Source organism: Nicotiana tabacum, chromosome 5 (assembly GCF_000715075.1).
Source record: "Nicotiana tabacum cultivar K326 chromosome 5, ASM71507v2, whole genome shotgun sequence".
Lineage (NCBI taxonomy): Eukaryota > Viridiplantae > Streptophyta > Magnoliopsida > Solanales > Solanaceae > Nicotiana > Nicotiana tabacum.
The window spans coordinates 7,781,279-7,798,467 of record NC_134084.1 but is presented as its reverse complement, the minus strand read 5'-3'; the positions used below and the strand labels follow the sequence as shown (position 1 = coordinate 7,798,467).

The 17,189-nt window shown below is 37.8% G+C and overlaps 2 protein-coding genes across 2 annotated transcripts; one reads left to right on the top strand and one right to left on the bottom strand.

The window, feature by feature from the left end:
* Positions 1–2,647: 2,647 nt before the first annotated feature.
* Positions 2,648–7,576, top strand: LOC107805931 (protein ABCI7, chloroplastic). The gene is made up of 3 exons (XM_016630037.2): positions 2,648–3,645; positions 5,777–6,036; positions 7,086–7,576. The coding sequence occupies exons 1-3, from the start codon at positions 2,698–2,700 to the stop codon at positions 7,393–7,395; spliced, it is 1,518 nt and encodes a 505-aa protein (XP_016485523.1). The 5' UTR covers positions 2,648–2,697; the 3' UTR covers positions 7,396–7,576.
* Positions 7,577–8,711: 1,135 nt separating this feature from the next.
* Positions 8,712–16,177, bottom strand: LOC107805930 (protein phosphatase 2C 29-like). The gene is made up of 4 exons (XM_016630036.2): positions 13,909–16,177; positions 10,973–11,086; positions 10,321–10,585; positions 8,712–9,348 (listed from the first exon to the last, which is right to left on the bottom strand). Exons 1-4 carry the CDS (start codon positions 16,009–16,011, stop codon positions 9,224–9,226), a joined length of 2,607 nt encoding a protein of 868 aa, XP_016485522.2. The 5' UTR covers positions 16,012–16,177; the 3' UTR covers positions 8,712–9,223.
* Positions 16,178–17,189: the final 1,012 nt, after the last annotated feature.

The following is a 17,189-nucleotide window of genomic DNA, read 5'->3' as shown; positions in this document are numbered from 1 at the left end:
CGGAAGTGCTAACATTAAAATTATAACCGCCAAATCTTGCTTTCAAGTTTCTATCATCATCCCGTGACTCTCGCGCGTTTCGATCATTTCCAAATCTTGATGACGAGCCCGGCTCTTTATTCCTCGACCTATGATCATACCTTGGATTGTCCTGTTTTGACCGTGAATCTTTTCCCACTGGACCCATATATGGTTCGTACCTATTTTTACCAGACCTTTTTTCGATTTTCGTCCGTCTCGAACTCACTTTTCTTCTTTTTGAGATCATGAGATAATATCCTCTTCTATCCTTAGCTTCGTGTTATACCTATTGTAAACGTCATTCCACGTTGTTGTTGGGAATTCACGAAGACTTTTCTTGAGTCGCCTCGTGGCTTTGGAGCTTTTTTCATTCAAATTACTAGTGAAGGCTATAGCTGCCCAATTGTCAGGTACGCGCGGTAACGTCATTCTTTCACGCTGGAACCTATCCATGAACTCTCTAAGCAATTCTGAGCCCCCTTACTTGATTTTGAAAATATCTTCCATTCTTTTTTTGATTTTTTGAGCTCCCGAGTGTGCTTTGATAAATGAATTTGCAAGCTCAGCAAAAGAATTTATGGAATTTTCAGGTAGAAGAGAATACCATGTTAATGCTCCCTTAGTGAGTGTTTCACCAAATTTTTTGACCAGTACTGATTCAATTTCCTGTTTGGTCAAATCGTTGCCTTTTACGCCTGTTGTGAATGCAGTCACGTGGTCTCGTGGATCAGTTGTTCCATCATATTTTATAATATCGGGCATTTTGAATTTCTTTGGAATTGGGAGGGGAGCAGCACTTGGCTTCCAGGGTTGTTGTGAATATTTATCCATATCTATCCCTTTGATTACGGGTGGTACTCCAGGTATTTGCTCTATGCGATCACTTTGCTCTTTGAGCTGTTTCTGCAATGTTAGTACTAAATTTTGTAAATCAGAATTGACTAAGTTACTTGGTTCTCCATCTCGTGACTCGGTGGGGATTCCACCACTTCCTGAACTGGCAAGCCCAGAACGAGGGTTCTCCAAAGTGTTGTCATTTGGAGTGAGTGTTGTGGGTGCGACAGGTAACTGGCTAACAAAAGCCTCAAGAGCTTTATTGACCTGTTGAGCGATTGGTTTTTGCAAAGCTTCATTGACAGCTTTATCATTTTCAAATTGAGCATTTCCGTTTGCATAAGATCCTTCAGGAGTGCCTTCTCGAGACCGCCGAGGGGAGCTTTGTGGAGAAGGGACCGGGGTGTGATCATCCTGTGGATTTCCCTGGAGTTGTTGGTTTCCTTGGTTTCCTTGGGTGTTGTCATTAATGTTTGACATGGTTGATGCAACAAAAAAGGTTAGGCTAAGAAAGAATATATTACCAAATTCCCGGTAACGGAACTAATTTGTTTAACCAAAAAGTGGAATTTCGGTCAAAGCTTTAATTTAGAAGAACTCGGGTTACTGATAATCAAAAATGAGTAAAGGAAATGATTTTGCTAACAATCAGATAAGCAGAAGAAAACAAAGTATACCAGTGTATTCAGATAATATTTTGTGTCCTTACAAATGGCCAGTTTTCTCCTTTTTATAGCTATCTCTAAGATATACGTTTTGCCTTTGTCATAATCAGGTCATTATAGATAATTAAATGCATTAAATGTTACATTACATAATCATTGTAATTTAATACAAATTTTCTAACGTTTTCAGTATTTAATGCCTATTAAATACTGTATTTGTACTCTCTTGCACTGTCAGATTTATTCTCCTTAATTTGCGGATCTAAATAGATATGAGCGTCGAGTCTTTTGAGTATTCGCTCGTGCCTCTGCTCGTACCTCTGCTCGTATCTGTCGCGACTCGTGTCTCTTTACTAATTATCATTCTTTGACCAGCCCTCGTGTCATGACATGTCATCTTTCAATCACTTCAATATGTAAACTCAATTATTTCCCAATACAACAACCAACTTAAATCGATCATATACATTCCTATTGCAACTACAACAATGCAAACCAACTATAATGCAACTTGGCAAAAAATTAAATTTTCTTCTGTCCCAAGTTCTAAATAGCAGAAACAAAAGAAATAAAAAATAAAAATTGAAAAAAATTGCTACAAATTCACCATTTGGCAGAGAAATCAACAAAAAATTGACTTATACATTGACTGTTCGAGAAAAAGTAAGAAAAAATTTAATTTTAGTTTTAAGTCCACATATGTTGTACATGTATAAAAATATATAACTTAGTATAAACTCGTATATGGAATGTGATGATAGGCTATAATTACGTATTTTAGTCGCTTATTACCCTCTAATTACTGTACTTTAATTGAGTTTGAGCTTTAATCGCTAGTGTTTTGCACTAATTATGTGTTTTATGCCTTGAAGGAGTGATTCCGAGCTATCTAGATGTTACAGAATGAATTCAAGTGATTTGGAGCTTTGAAGTCTGAGTAAAAGCCCAAGGAATTAAGCCGGGATCGTGTTCGGGGATCAACGGATGATAGTTAGAATGAACGAAGAATCCAAGTAAACCCCAAGTAATTCTAATCAGATTAAAAAAAAAAAAAAAAAGTCCAAGTAATTTCGAGACAAGCTTTCCTAATTCCAAGTAAATTGAGTTGTCTCAGTTTTGGAATAAGTTTAAAAGTTGGAATCTGACCGCAAACCCCAAACGCCAAGCTGATATTTCAATGGCTTCTGCTTTGGCACCAATCTTCTCTACTAAATCAACTTCTGTATCTGTATCCTCATCTCTCTCAACACCAACAAGAATTTCTACTAAATCAACCTCTGTATCTGTATACTCATCTCTCTCAACACCAACAAGAATTAACCAGAAAAATCCTAAAGTTAGAGTCTTTACTAAACCTAAATTAAATCCAATTTCAGCATTTTCAGACCCATATGTTCTCCAAATAGCTGAAACCCTTGAAGACTCTTTACCTTCCTTATCTTCCCCACCACTTCAGAAATTAAGGGAAACTTCCTCAGAAACCCTACTTTCAACCCCTTGGCCTTCTCGTAAAGATGAACCTTTTAGATTCACTGACACTTCATTCTTGAAAAATTCAAGAATTGAACCAATTTTGCCTCCAAAGATTCAGAGTTCTTCTTTGGATGTATTTTCAGATACCCTTTTGCCTACAATTTCGATTCTTGATGGTTATATTATGAATGAATTGTCTCAGTTAAAAGAATTGGCTAGTGGTGTTTATGTTGGTAGTCTTTTGAGTGTGAAATCTGAGGCCATATTGAAAAGGGTGTCTGAGTATGAATCTGATTTTAAGGGTGATTTGTTTTGGTCACTTAATGGTGTTGGTACCCCTGATGTATTACTAGTGTATGTGCCAGAAGGGTGTAAAGTTGAGAATACATTGGTTTTGAGGTACATTTCAGGTGAGAGTAGCGATAAGGGATCAAAAGCTTTGCCCTTTTCGAATCCGAGGGTGTTGGTGTTGGTGGAAAAGGGAGGGGAGATTAGTATAGTTGAGGAGTATGTAGGTGGAGAAAAAGATAAATGTTACTGGTCAAATTCTGTTATAGAAGTGGTTGTTGGTGAAGGGGCAAAAGTGAGCCATTCTTACCTCCAAAATCAATCTTTAAATGCTGCACATATCAAGTGGACTTGGGTTCAGCAGGTAAACTTGTTCCTTTTTATTTATTTTTTACTAAATATGACTTGGCATATTATGCTTTTTTGTCGAGCCGAGGGTCTATTGGCATATTATGCATAATTCAAGATAATTCTCATATAACGTGATTGGCTATTGGTGCTTGTTGAGTTATATTATGTCTCATATCTAGTATGTTAGGACATGAAACGGGATTTATAAAGGTTTTAGGTTCATATATTGCCTTAATATTTTGGACAGGATGCTCTGGCCTACCTTCGCTGAACCTGAAAATCATTTTTGAGATTGGGCAATCGTCTATTATCTCCTCGAGTCACAAAGATACTTATAATCAATTTGATATGAAGAATAAGTTTTAAGTTAAGTCATTATTATTATTGTTGGGTAATTAAAGGCTTTGTTAATCACCAAGTAAATATTTACAATTCTCAGCTTGATTACATCCCAACCACCTGTTCTCAAATAATGATCTCAAACACAAACAAAATTGCTATCTAGGCTGCGAAATATTCACGAATGTCTCTCCTAGATTACATGTTACTCTCTTTCTCCTAGCATCTCTCTAGTGAATTTTTTTTTTCTAGAAGTAGCGCTGCTGCAATAAGCTCTTTACTCCTGATACCCTCACGCTGCGTACGCAAGCAATTTCTTTTGCTATGGTTTACACAACTCTTTCTATTCTTTAAAAAATTCTGGTATTTCTTTCATTCCATATGGCATGAACATGTTCTGCAAATATCATTCTTAGCAACCGAGCATGTAGAGTCTTCCCTTTGGTGTTAATCATCAGATGTTTCCACGGTACCTTGGCATGATCTCCCAACAACTGTAGATAGATATGTCTAATCAAGCTTTGGTTTCCTTTTGGAGCGCCTTGTATCTGTCTCAGTTGTTCTCCAATATTTTCCCCAACATCCAACTAGCTTGTTGTGGTATAGCGATAGAGTCCAGTTATTGCCCTTTAATGTAAAAGGCATGTATCAATTTGATCCACCTTGTGCTCTGGGTCCCAACACACTTTAACGATAGCAGCTTTATGCCAGATTTTAATATTGGTGAGTTGAAAACCTCCAGCAGCACATGGTAAGCACATCTTCTCCCAAGACACAAGAGCTTTCTTTGTTATAGTATTAGCCCCCGACCATATGAAACTTCTACAGTAGGTTGTGAATCTGTCATGTAGTAGTCATTATTGTTAAAGGAGTCATGAGAAAGGGTATATATGGCTAAGTATGACTAAACCTTTTTTTGTGTATAATAGGAGATTTTTTAAAATGAAAACCCGAACCACACATATAGAACTAAAAGTAATAAAATTTAGGGGTAAGTTATTGGATGGTAGGGTGGTGGTACTTTAACGACTGGTGGGTTCTAAACTAGAGTATGTGATAACAGCTTATCTTCTTTTGTTTTAGATTTTTACGCTACAGCAGCTCTAGGCGAGCTGAAATAGAGAGAAAGGAAAGTTATTATTTCCGTGATATTTTCCTTATGCCAGAAGAGATATTAGGATTTTGAAAAGAACAGACTCCTTCTGTTCTCTCTTTGAATTAAACTAAAAACAAAACAATTTTTACTTTTCTCCTCTGTCCGGTCATTCCAACAATTTATGCTAGCGATGTGAATACTAGTCCAGGCTTGGGTACAACTTGTTGGTTCTGATGTGTAACACTCTTCCGCAACTTGTTGCTTAAATATCAAACGAAAAGCCTAGTAATGTCTGTTGAAAATGAAGACTTTTATCTCTTTAGTTTGATGGTAACTGTGAGTCATTTAATGTTACGTTTCCCTCCATGAGCAGAGCTAATGCAGAAGTGTGTATTTTTCCTTCTGAAAGTCTTATTAAGGCAAAAGGGAAGCCCGGTGCACGAGGCATCTCGTGTTCACGCGGGGTCCGGGGAAGGGCCGCACCCCAAGGGGTATGACGTAGACAACCTACCTTAATGCAAGCATTAGTGGCTGTTTCCATGGCTCGAATCCGTGACCTATAGGTCATAGAGACAACTTTACCGTTTCTTCTTAAAGTTTTATTGTTAGCTTTAAACAATTCCCAACTACTGTAACAACTCCAGATTTTTATTTATTTGTCTTATGGGGAGATTTAAGTTTGCTTCATACTTGAGTTGATTATTTTCAGGAATCAACTAGCACATACGAGCATATAGAAGTAAGCACTGGTGGAAAGTTGAGTAGGCACAATATTCATATCCAGCAAGTTGGTCCAGACACAGTTACTGAGTTATCTACATTTCATATGTGTATCTCTGATCAAACGCAAGATCTACACAGTAGATTAGTCCTAGATCACCCTCGAGGTGTCTCTCAGCAGATCCACAAGTGCATTGTGGCCCATTCGTCTGGACAGGCTGTTTTTGATGGAAACGTTCAAGTCAATAGGTATTATATTCTGTCTCACCTTTGGTGTTTATTTGAGTGACTCGTTCTACAAATCACCAGTGTTGAACATTTACATACTGATATTGTTTTGTTTCTGTATTCTATATCTCATGGTACTGTTTCCGTTCACGTTCTCTTACGTGGTTTTCTTTTTAAATTATTTATGAATCCTAAGAAAGATATCCTAAAGATATCCTAAGAATGTATATGATGATATCTTTTCTTGGAGGGTCCCAACTTTACATTGTTCAAAATACTTTCACTACTATTTCACTATGGTATAATCTTAGTCAACTCTTGGATTATGTTCTGCAATCTAGAAAGATATTCCAACATATTAAGATAGTATAAGGCTGAATGGAAGTGGCATATTCCACGACATCAGTTAAAGTTAGCAGCCTCGACATTTCTTGCTTTTTGGTGGTCAATGGATCAGGTGTCATTTGCTAGTTGTGTCCCTCAAATCCTCTGTTCTATCCATGTCAAACGGACATGGGTACTTTGTATGGATTTTCTTAAAACAGTTGATGAGAAGGGGAGAGTCTTGGCGTAACCGGTAAAGTAGCTGCCATGTGACCAGAGGTCATGGGTTCAAGCCGTGGAAACAACCTCTTGTAGAAATGCAGGTTAAGACTGCGTACAATAAACCCTTGTGGTCCGGCCCTTCTCCGGACCCCGCGCATAGCGGGAGCTTAGTGCACCGGCTTCCCTTTTTTTCCCCTTAAAATAGTTGATGAATCTATGTTAAGTACCTGTGTGGTTGTGTCCAATAGTCAAAACCAGAGTATTTCAGTTGATTATAACGACTTTTCCAATCTATTAGAAGAGCTGGTGTCTCAGCTTTTGAGTTTTATCTTATCAATAAGAGATGCAATGCAAACTTAGGAAAGACTTCACCTTCTCTCCTCCTTTAATTTACACAAACTGCATTGGATTACACAAGTCTTTATTCAAGATACCGCACACGACTGTCAATTTGTGTCAATGGTTTTGATTATTGTTTAATGCGTGAGATTTAAATGTGTCTGTTATTATAAATGATGTTGCAGATACGCGCAGCAGACAGATGCAGGACAACTTACACGGAGCCTCCTTTTGGAGCCTCGAGCAACTGTGAATGTCAAACCTAATCTCCAAATCATCGCTGATGATGTCAAATGCTCTCATGGTGCTGCAATCAGTGACCTCGAGGAGGACCAACTGTTTTACTTCAGAGCACGGGGTGTTGACGTTGAAACTGCCAGAAAAGCTTTGATCTTTTCGTTTGCTGCTGAAGTAGTAGACCGTTTCCCAAATGCTTCAATTCGGAAGAAAGTTGAAACTCATATTAGAGAATTGCTAGATCCCTCACGCCCTTAATGGTGAGACGTTGTTGAAATGTGGCGCATTTTTCTTTCTTAGTTCCGTTGTGCACTAATGATAACAAATGAAAGTCCGTTTTCTAATAAACGAAAATAAGCAGCTTTTCAGTGTAATCCTCTTTATATTAAATGTAATTCTTTTTGGTATTATAGAAATAATATGGTTATGTTTATTTGAATCCATTGGCTATGCTACTTGAAACATTTTCTGTCTCACTAGTCATCCATTCTTGGCGATTTCGCATGGGTCTCAAGCTTCTTTTCTGTTACCATTCTCTCTGTGAGACAAGTTCGAGATGTGAAAACAATCTCTTTTGCATAAATGCAAGGGAAAATGCTGCTAAGGTATACACTGCTAATGATAGAAATAGCGGGAGAAATTCAAAAATAGCCATATTTACAAGTGGTTATTCAAAAATAGTCATAATTTCTAAAGTAATCGAAATTTAGCCACTTTTTATATAAAGATAAATCTGAACGAAAACACTGTTCAAAATCCGGAAAAATACTCCAATATAATATACTGGTCCAGCATAATATACTGGAGATTGGAGCACCGATGTTCCAATCTCCAGTATATTATATTGGAACTTTTCGCGTGTTGGAGTTCCAGCATAATATGCTGGAAGTTCATATACAGGTACACCGATCTCCAGTATATTATGCTAGAACTTTCCGTATTGTAGCAAAATATTGGCTATTTTTTAATGACTTTACAAATATTGGCTATTTTTGAATGACCAGTCCGAAAACTAGCTAGCTCATGCTATTTTTACTGCAATAGCTGGTCATGGGATAAGCGCATATTGTACTATCGCCAACTGTGCCAAAGTGTAATCTTTTTTACAAGACAGTAAAATGGTTTAAGAAGTATAAACTGACTTTGATGGTATTAGGTGTATAGGGGTGGCGAAATAATTAAAAGAAAATAATTATTCATCCATATTATTTATTAAAAATGATTTGAATAATAAAAATTTTAAAAACGAGTCAAATATGGATAAGAATCATATTATTAACTTAGAAAATGAATAGCTAATGAGTTTAACTTTTACATTTGTAAAGTCTCAAATTGAGGGTTCCATAAGTTTGGAAGACTGGAAATTCTTCCAAAAATAATCTTATTCAAGAACCCATGGATAATATGGATATCCATATTATCCGCCGGTTAACCCATTTTTTATCCGTATTAAATATGGGTCAGGTCGGATAACTTATCCATTTTTGACCTGTTCATATCCGACCCGACTGTTTGCCACCCCTAGGTGTGTGTGTTGGGGGGGGGGGGGGGGATGAAGGGAAGAAGATCAGTAATCAGCATAAGAGTGTGTTGTACCTTTCCCTTTGCCCCATTCTATGATAGAACTTTTTACACAAAGGGTTCAACAAGAATTCTCTCCTCTGTAAACCGCATTGGTGGATATCCACCTCAAAAATACAGATATATCGGCTAAAACTCAGTAACTAAGCCACCCACCTGGTCACAATTACTTGATTTTGGCTCTAAAGAGTAGATGAGATGGGGGCAAAAAGAAAGAAAGAACTTGAAAGAATGGAAAGATCTATTCTACTGTGCAAATCTAAAAAGAAACTAAATGAAGAGATCCTGTTTCTTTCTTTTCTAGGAGCAGTTCTGAGCAATCCCAGCTACTAAATTTCTACTTTCACGAGCCTTGTCGTCTTTCTAGCACCAGTTTTGGCTGTTGTCAAGGGTATAAACAGAGCAGCGAGCTTGATCGACTATCCAGCTCCCACCATTGTTCCCAACATCCCAGCTCAAGAGATCAAAATTGCAGCGCACCACTATACATGGAAATTGTAAAAACTCAGACGTACTTCCCAGACGACTTCCAAATTCTTCCCTCAAGAGATACCACCATAACAGTAACATCATCGTGGTACTTCCTACGATCTCCCTGCGGGATGTCCAGCAATTCGTGAAAATCCATTCCTGCAAGAAAACATTAACAACTCAATTGGAAAACATGTAATATTTGCATGCCACAACACAAAACAAGTTATCTACAGAGGCCATCATAAGATAACCATGAAATCAGATTTAGAAATCATAGTTTACCTAAACCGCGAAAATACATAAAACGAAATGGTAGAGAAAAAACATGCTACTAAATGAGAAACTAATGATTACTGTGGAGATGGAGCCAAAGTATTTAGTAGTCCTTCCATTCAGAAAGTGATATGAAACTAATGACTTCATCTGGAGTTGTCTAAAAGGACTTTCTGTTATCTGATCTATCAATTTCTACATTTCATTTATACACTCGATCCACCAAGTGTTCCCACGAACTAGGTGTCAGAGCAGTACATAGGTGCAAAAACTCAAACTACTAGATAAGGAGACATTTACCAAGGCTTTACATGGACACCTGCATAAGGGTAGTTAGTCTTTTACTAGCGTTTCTTCCCCAAAAGAATAGACTTCCACTTTCCACAGACACAAGTCATAAGGTGAGGACTGAGGACTAGTACAATTCAATTGGAATATAATTCAGGGGCAAATAGGCTTTTTATAGTTATCAAATATCAGAGCTAGTGCAACAGCTTAAATGAGTAAAGGACAAAGATGTTTCTCAAACCTCAAGACGTATCTTTGTTCCATCAGTTAAAGAGAATAGACTTAAACAAACTAAGCCATGGCAGATTATCTGGTCATAAATCCAGAATAAGCAATTGTCCGTTAATGTGTCACAGAATCGGAGCGGGTCCAATTTAATGTTCCCACCTAATACAGAATTGGTCTCAATTGGAGAATAAAAGGAAGATGATTGAGAAAATCTGAAAATTTAAATGTAATTTCCTAGCAAAAATTAAGGGCGTGCGACCACTTGAAAACGTAAAAAATCACCAAAACTGTAACTTTTTACCCTTAACTCTGCACAGAAAGACTAGACAGAATACATACCAGCTTTCTTGGCTGCACGGAATAAGAGCTCCTCAATAAGATGCTGAGCAGGATCCCCATCAGGGAATTTCTCCATGAAATTCTCCACATGACAAACCACCTCTTGATTGCTCAAATATTGGTACAAGCCATCAGAGGATAGCACCAAAAACTGATCCTTAGGACAGAGTCTATGATGGCGCAGTGAAGGTTTACAAGATAAATAAGGAGCATCCCCAATGTACTCGTTCCGAAACATTTCTAGCAATGCATCATTCAATTTAGGCTGCACAGGCACATCTCAAACTATTAAGCGGATTGGCAACAAGCATGTCAAAACAGGATATAAGTCTACAGCAACAATTCAACGTAGGATGTTCATTTAAATAATTAAACGTGTGGCGAACTTTACTTGTCCAGAGTAACTACAGGCAGAAACATATATTTCTGTACTAGATGGAATGCTAGGACTAAGAGTGCAAGGCATTCCATCTCCTAGAGATCCACAGAATTTCAGCCAAACCAGAAATAGAAATAGTCAAAGAGGGTCCTCTGATACCACAATATCTAAAGCAAAACGAGGCTCCGAATGTGCAGATGTGCAATTTGATGCAATTGCTTGAGATTTTTGGGATTGGAAACCAGAATGGAGAAAGAAAAGCAAATGACAAACCTTTTTCAGGAAGCCCGCCCCAAAAGCGCGAGTGACCTTTAAACGACCTTTCACTCTATCATTAACAATGCAATTGCAGTCATCTGGGTGTTCATTCTTGATTCTAATAACTTCCTGGAAATTGTTACAAGAAACAAACTGTTTAAGAACCTGACTGATTAAGATACAAACGTGAAAATGTGACGAGCAACAAACAATTAAAAATTACAGAATTCACAATGACAAATGAGACAGAAAGTGCCAATCGCATTCATTGGTCAAACACACTTTACTAACAACAATGAGAAGCTGTAACTTGGTAGAACCGAAACAGACAACACGAGAATCATTAACCGTATCTGGACATCAGAAATGGTTATGTCAGAGTAAAGAGTGATTAGAATTATATGTGTCAGCAATACAGGTGCTGTTACAGCTACTAGCTCATTCAACAACTAGCCAAATCAGTGAATTGCAATTTGTATGGGGGCAATTGAGATAAAAGACGAAAAGATCAACTTGAATGTGCAGGCCTCAAATTGGAGCCAATATATATTATTTGTGCTCACCTAATGTCTTGATAAAAAAAGGCCCAACAAACACAGGAGCAGTGTTATTATAAGTGCTCGCTTCTCGCTTTAAGCGATGAAGCGACGCGAGGCGCAGGGTTAGCGCTTTTCTGTTAAAAAGGCGACTCACATTCAAAAAGTGTGCGCTTTTCTCGCTTAAGCGAGAAGCGAGCCGGTACCATCTGTTACCAAAACATACGCTCTTCAAGGAATTCTACTCCAGCGAACTCCAGCGACGACCACTGCTGCTCCAACAACTTCTTCTCCAGATCTCGGTAAGTTTCTTCTTCTTCTTCTTTCAATTTTTTTCACTTTTTAAGCGCTCATTTTTTGCCCTAAACGACTTCTTCTTCTTCTTCTGTTATTAAAAGTGCTTTGTTTTATGCTGCTTTATGCTTGGTTTTCTGCAATTTATCAGTAAATTAATTGTTATTTTTTTTTGGTTGTTGATTGTAGTAAATTTAATTTGATTACTCAATAGCATCAAGCCAAAAAAGAGATCCAGCTTGGGTGTATGGAGTTGCAGTTGGCAATAATAACTCAAGAGTGCAATGTATCTTTTGTCAAAAAATTTATAACGGTGGAATACATCGTCACAAGAGACATCTAATCGGTGGTTTTAGAGATGTCCAAGTGTTCCGGCTACTATTAAGAAAGAAATGAGAGTATGTTGAGAAAAAAATGAGTTAAAAAATCCAATGAGCCATGGAGCATCTATGATTAATCTTCTTGATGAAGATAGTCAAATGGATGAGGATGGCGTTGAAGTCAATGATATAATGAGGCCACCTCCCTCTAAATCTCAAAGAAAGAATTCAACAAGTGGAAGTGGATCATCCACTGCCGGTAGCAATGTGAAAGGTCCTCTTAATCTTTTTTTCTCACAAAAACCAAATGAAAAGAGAAAGGGCGAAGCTATTGACTTAGATTCTTGTAGGAAGAGTTTAAGGAAGCGTGTTGTAGATGCTTTTGCAAGGTGGATGTATGATGCGGGGCTCCCTTTTAATTGTGTGAATTACACCGATAGTTTTGGTGAATTCATTGAGGTCGTAGGCCAATATGGCCCAGGAATGAAGTCCCCTACCTATCACGAAGTAAGAGTTCCTTGTCTAAAAAGGAGATGGAGAAGACAGACAAGATTGTCGAGGAGCATAAGGCGCAATGGAAAATTTATGGTTGTTCCATTATGATGGACAAATGGACTGCAAAAAATGGAAAAATGATCATTAATGTTTTGGTGAATTCTCCGAGAAGTAGTGTGTTTCTTGAATCTTATGATGCTAGTGACTCCTCAACCAATTCCAATAAAATGTTCAAACTTGTTTGAGAAGACAATATTGAAAGTTGGACCGGAAAATGTGGTTCAAGTTGTTACTGATAACGCAAGTGAGAATAAAAAAGTGGGTGACATGTTGAAAGGAGTTTTCCCAAATATTTATTGGACTCCTTGTGCTGCACATTGTATCAACTTGATGTTTGGTGACATTGTCACAATTACACTAAAGAGTGGCAAAATTATACCTTCTAAAATATCCCTACGACTTATGAACCACAAGTTTGGAACAGTATTGCACTCTATTTTAAGAAAGTTTTAAGATTAGAAGGCAATCAATATCGGAAAGGATCTGAATGCTTTCCTGATCCACTCATCGAGATTAAGCACAAGTTCATGAAAATTTGGAACACTCACATTTGTTAAAATCTTTGAGAGAGAGAGAGAAAGAGAGAGAGAGAGGCAAAGAAAGAGATTTGAGCTAAAGGAGCAGCATCTCATCTAAAGTGAGCACAGCAGTAAAGAGTGAACCTACTATAATGAAGAAGACCAAGCTTATGACATGGAAAGGAATAAGTGATTATGGGAAAAGGAACCATTTGAGAGGGTCAAACTATAGCTAAATGCTGAACTGTTTCTAAGAACCTGCCTATACCAGCTAAATGCTGCCAACCCAACAATATAATGGTTCAATACACTGTGACCAAAAGATTCAAAACACCAGACCTACAGAAAAACCAGTTTGACAGGCGCATATATGATACTGCTCTGCATGTAACTAAAGCAAGAAACTGACTTTGAGACCTCTTTGCTTCAGAGACTTTTATTTAGAAATTATATCCCATTTAATTTCATAACCTACTACATTCAATGATCTTAGATCAGTAAATCCAGTGATGAGCACAAGGGGCATAATATTTTGGAGCACCATATAAAGGAAACAGCTTTTAATTTACATGAATTCATCATTCTGAAGTTTTGTGATTCTTACAGAGTAAAATAATTATGTACTCCATTACTTAAAATATCATAACTCATAAATCAGTTAAACTTAAAACATGGAAGGAAGCAACAGAAACAACCTATTGACTAACAAAGAAACCGAGGAACCTTACTTCTTCAATGCTAGTGCTGTGATCAGTTGACAATTGCAAGGCAGTTAGCTTCGTAGCGTGAATAGGTATCTCATTCGTCGCCTTATTTTCCTCATCACCGGCAACTACAGATTCTTCAGCAATGCTCTCAACAGCCAACTCGCAATTGCCTGGAACTATTGGTTCTGAACTAGAACTAACCTCCTCAGACTCGTACTGAGCCACAATAGCACGACTATCTCCCACATTCATTACATACACATCTTCATCTCTCATCAAAGCAACCAACAAACAAGAACCCATTAATGCAAGCTCAGGGTACCGATCAAGAACTTTATCTGTCATATCCAAGTATGCGAGCTCAGTGATTTCGAGAGCTCTTGACATTGCTCTCAAAACCAACTCATGATCAACCGGACCCACCTTACGCTTCCTTTCACTTCTATCAATCCTTTCCTCCACTCTCTTCTCCCCTACTTCAACCTTCTTTTTAGCTTGCAATCCGAATCTCCATGGGAATAACCTGTTACTCTCTTTGTTCTTATTAATTGACAAACCATGTTTCAACTTCGACAACAGCAACGACCTCCTATTAACCGCTGAACCTGCACTATTTACACTTAATGCATCATCTACCGAAAATGCAAATCTCTCCGAACCAGAAAGATCAAGACCATCCTCTGTCTCATCTTCTGCTAAAAATTCCCACAATCTCCTCCTCCTAACCTCTATCTCCCCTGATTGAAATGTCACTCTCTTTTCAGACCCTCTATCCATCTGTCCCAAATTAACCTCACTTTCACCTTCTTCTACTCCCCTATTTCCCCTACTTGTGGCATCAAGTGCTCGATTCGAACCTGGCTTGTTCGAGTCCTCACCAATCACTTCATTTTCCGACCCTTTACGGGCTTTATCTAGCTGCTCCAAGTTAACCTCATTTTCACCTCCTTCTACTCCCATAGCCCCCCTACTTGTGGCCTTAGGTCCTCGATTAAAATGTGGCTTATTCGAGTCCTCACCAATCACTTCATTTTTTATATTTGCATTATCTGATTGAAATATCACCTTCTTTTCACACCTTTTATCCATCTGAGCCAAATTAACCTCATTTTCAGCTTCTTCTACTCCCCTATCCCCCCTACTCATCTCCTTATGCACTTGATTTGAATTAGCTTCATTTGAGTCCTCAATGATCACTTCATTTTCTATATTTGCATTTTTTTTGCTTTCTTGGTTATTATTACTAATACTAGTATCTTCACTATCCCAAAACAAACCCTCTAATTCTTTGTTCATTGCTTTGTACAGATTACTCATCAAGAATTCAGGTGCATCAGGTCCATTAAACCCATCATAAATCCCAACAAACAGCCATCCATGTTCTTCACATACAACCACATGTACACGATCCTCCCCTGCTTTTCCTAATGCCCATTCAACATTCACATTATTACGCAAATGCCATCCATTATAATCACGTGTACAGTTAATTTCCTTTTTACCTGTGAAGTAGTTTCTCACTGGCACCACCCACGGCCGTCTAAAGGCTTTTTTAATTCCATTAATGCCCTTCAACTTTCTCTTTTTTACATAAATGCCATCACCACCCAACGGAGCTGAGAATGGAACGGCGGAATCTAGTGGACCGGATAGAGCTCCTCGCTCGATCGGACCGGACATGAAGAAAGCCCTCTCTCTTTCCATTGGACCAGCCGGTTCGTTGCTTAAACCGGTTCGAGGAACCGGTTGAAGAGGCAAAGCACTAAAGGAAGACGTACTTTCAAAACCATTCACAACACTACCAGTACCATCGTCGTAAATATTATCAAGTTGGAGGACAGTTCGGGGAGTAGAAGTATTTGCACTAACAGACGCACCTGAAATCGCTCTGAATCCGGTTTCGGTCCTTAAAGGAGCCGGTTCATTATCGAACCGGAGTGACTGAGAAGGTGAAACAAACCGGTCCGAGTTTGTCGGAGAGAGAGCGAACCGGGCGGATGACCTAACGTAGCAGAAGGAATGACCTAGGGTTTCGTCGAGCGGTTCGCTGCCCGTGAATATTACCTCCGGTTCAGTCCGGTTCACCACCGCCGGGTTGGTAAAACACGAAAAACCGCCTCCCATTTCACGTTCTATTCATTTCATACCCCCCCTCCCCAACAGTAACCACTGTTATATGTATATATCTCTTCTCTATAAAAGCAGAGTTACACAGAGAGGCAAAAGAAAATTTTGTTTGAGTTTGTTGTGAAAGAAAATGAGTTTTAGAGAGAGAAGAAACAATATTTCTAGACAGAGAAAATGGAGTAATCTATTTTGTAATGTTTTTTGCGGGATATTGAAGTTATTGGAAAACAAAAAGAATGAAATAGAGAAGACGACACGTGTACTGGGTTCAAATAAAATATTTATATCCAAAACTTATGCAGCTTTAATCATAATTTATGTATATACACAATATTATTTTTTGATGAATCAAATTTAATTAAACCCACTTGCCACCACGTGTGTGTGCTACTGCTGGTGTAATTTTTTTTATTTCTATAAGGAGAGTGTGTGAGAGATCCTGAACGAAGCCTCGAAAGAACGGTAAAGTTTGTTTATGAAATTTTTGTAAAATATTTCGTTTGACCTATAAGTTATAGATTCAAGTCGTAGAATACAGTTAAAGGCGGATCTAAAATTTAATGTATTTGGGTTTCTGCAACGACCTCGAATAAATTTTTTACAATAACTATATTCACATTCAAACATTTATAAATATTTAGTAAATTTTTCGAACACATTTACACTATTTGAATAAAATCTATTGGGTTCAAGTGACATAAGTCGGAGGATGGATCCCTAAAAGCAATTACTAATATTAATATTAGGATAGGCTATATATATCAAACACCTTAATTGTGATCTTTTCTCCGGCTCTGCGTGAATACGAAACACTTTATTTTTAAATTTTGGAATAATTAGGGATAGGGATAGTAGAGTGTGCATTTAAAGAAAGGAGTAGGGTCAACGTGGAGGGAAATCGAGGGCATATTTTGTCTTTATGGGTTTCTTTTGTCCTTATCGTTGATTTTTGGGTTGCTGGGTCTGACTATTTGTTTTTGTTTTTACACGTCCAAAGGTCAAGCCTACGTTGAAATTATGACACTAAAATTGAACCGTTTCCAAATATTGTTATGACCCTTTTACTCCTTTGATATTTTTTCCTTTTTTATTATTTGAACAGCTTTTAGAGCCCATTTGGACATAAGAATTTTTTTGCCTTTTTTAAAAAAAAATTAAAATCAGTGTTTTGTCAT

What these genes read in the sequence shown, in the direction of transcription:
- LOC107805931 (XM_016630037.2), top strand. Translation starts at nt 2,698, where the DNA reads ATGGCTTCTGCTTTGGCACCAATCTTCTCTACTAAATCAACTTCTGTA. An exon ending in AGTGGACTTGGGTTCAGCAG is followed by an intron (nt 3,646 to 5,776) that starts GTAAACTTGTTC and finishes GATTATTTTCAG; the next exon opens with GAATCAACTAGCACATACGA. An exon ending in GGAAACGTTCAAGTCAATAG is followed by an intron (nt 6,037 to 7,085) that starts GTATTATATTCT and finishes ATGATGTTGCAG; the next exon opens with ATACGCGCAGCAGACAGATG.
- LOC107805930 (XM_016630036.2), bottom strand. Translation starts at nt 16,011, where the DNA reads ATGGGAGGCGGTTTTTCGTGTTTTACCAACCCGGCGGTGGTGAACCGG. An exon ending in ACAGCACTAGCATTGAAGAA is followed by an intron (nt 11,087 to 13,908) that starts GTAAGGTTCCTC and finishes AACAATTTCCAG; the next exon opens with GAAGTTATTAGAATCAAGAA. An exon ending in GGGCGGGCTTCCTGAAAAAG is followed by an intron (nt 10,586 to 10,972) that starts GTTTGTCATTTG and finishes GTGCCTGTGCAG; the next exon opens with CCTAAATTGAATGATGCATT.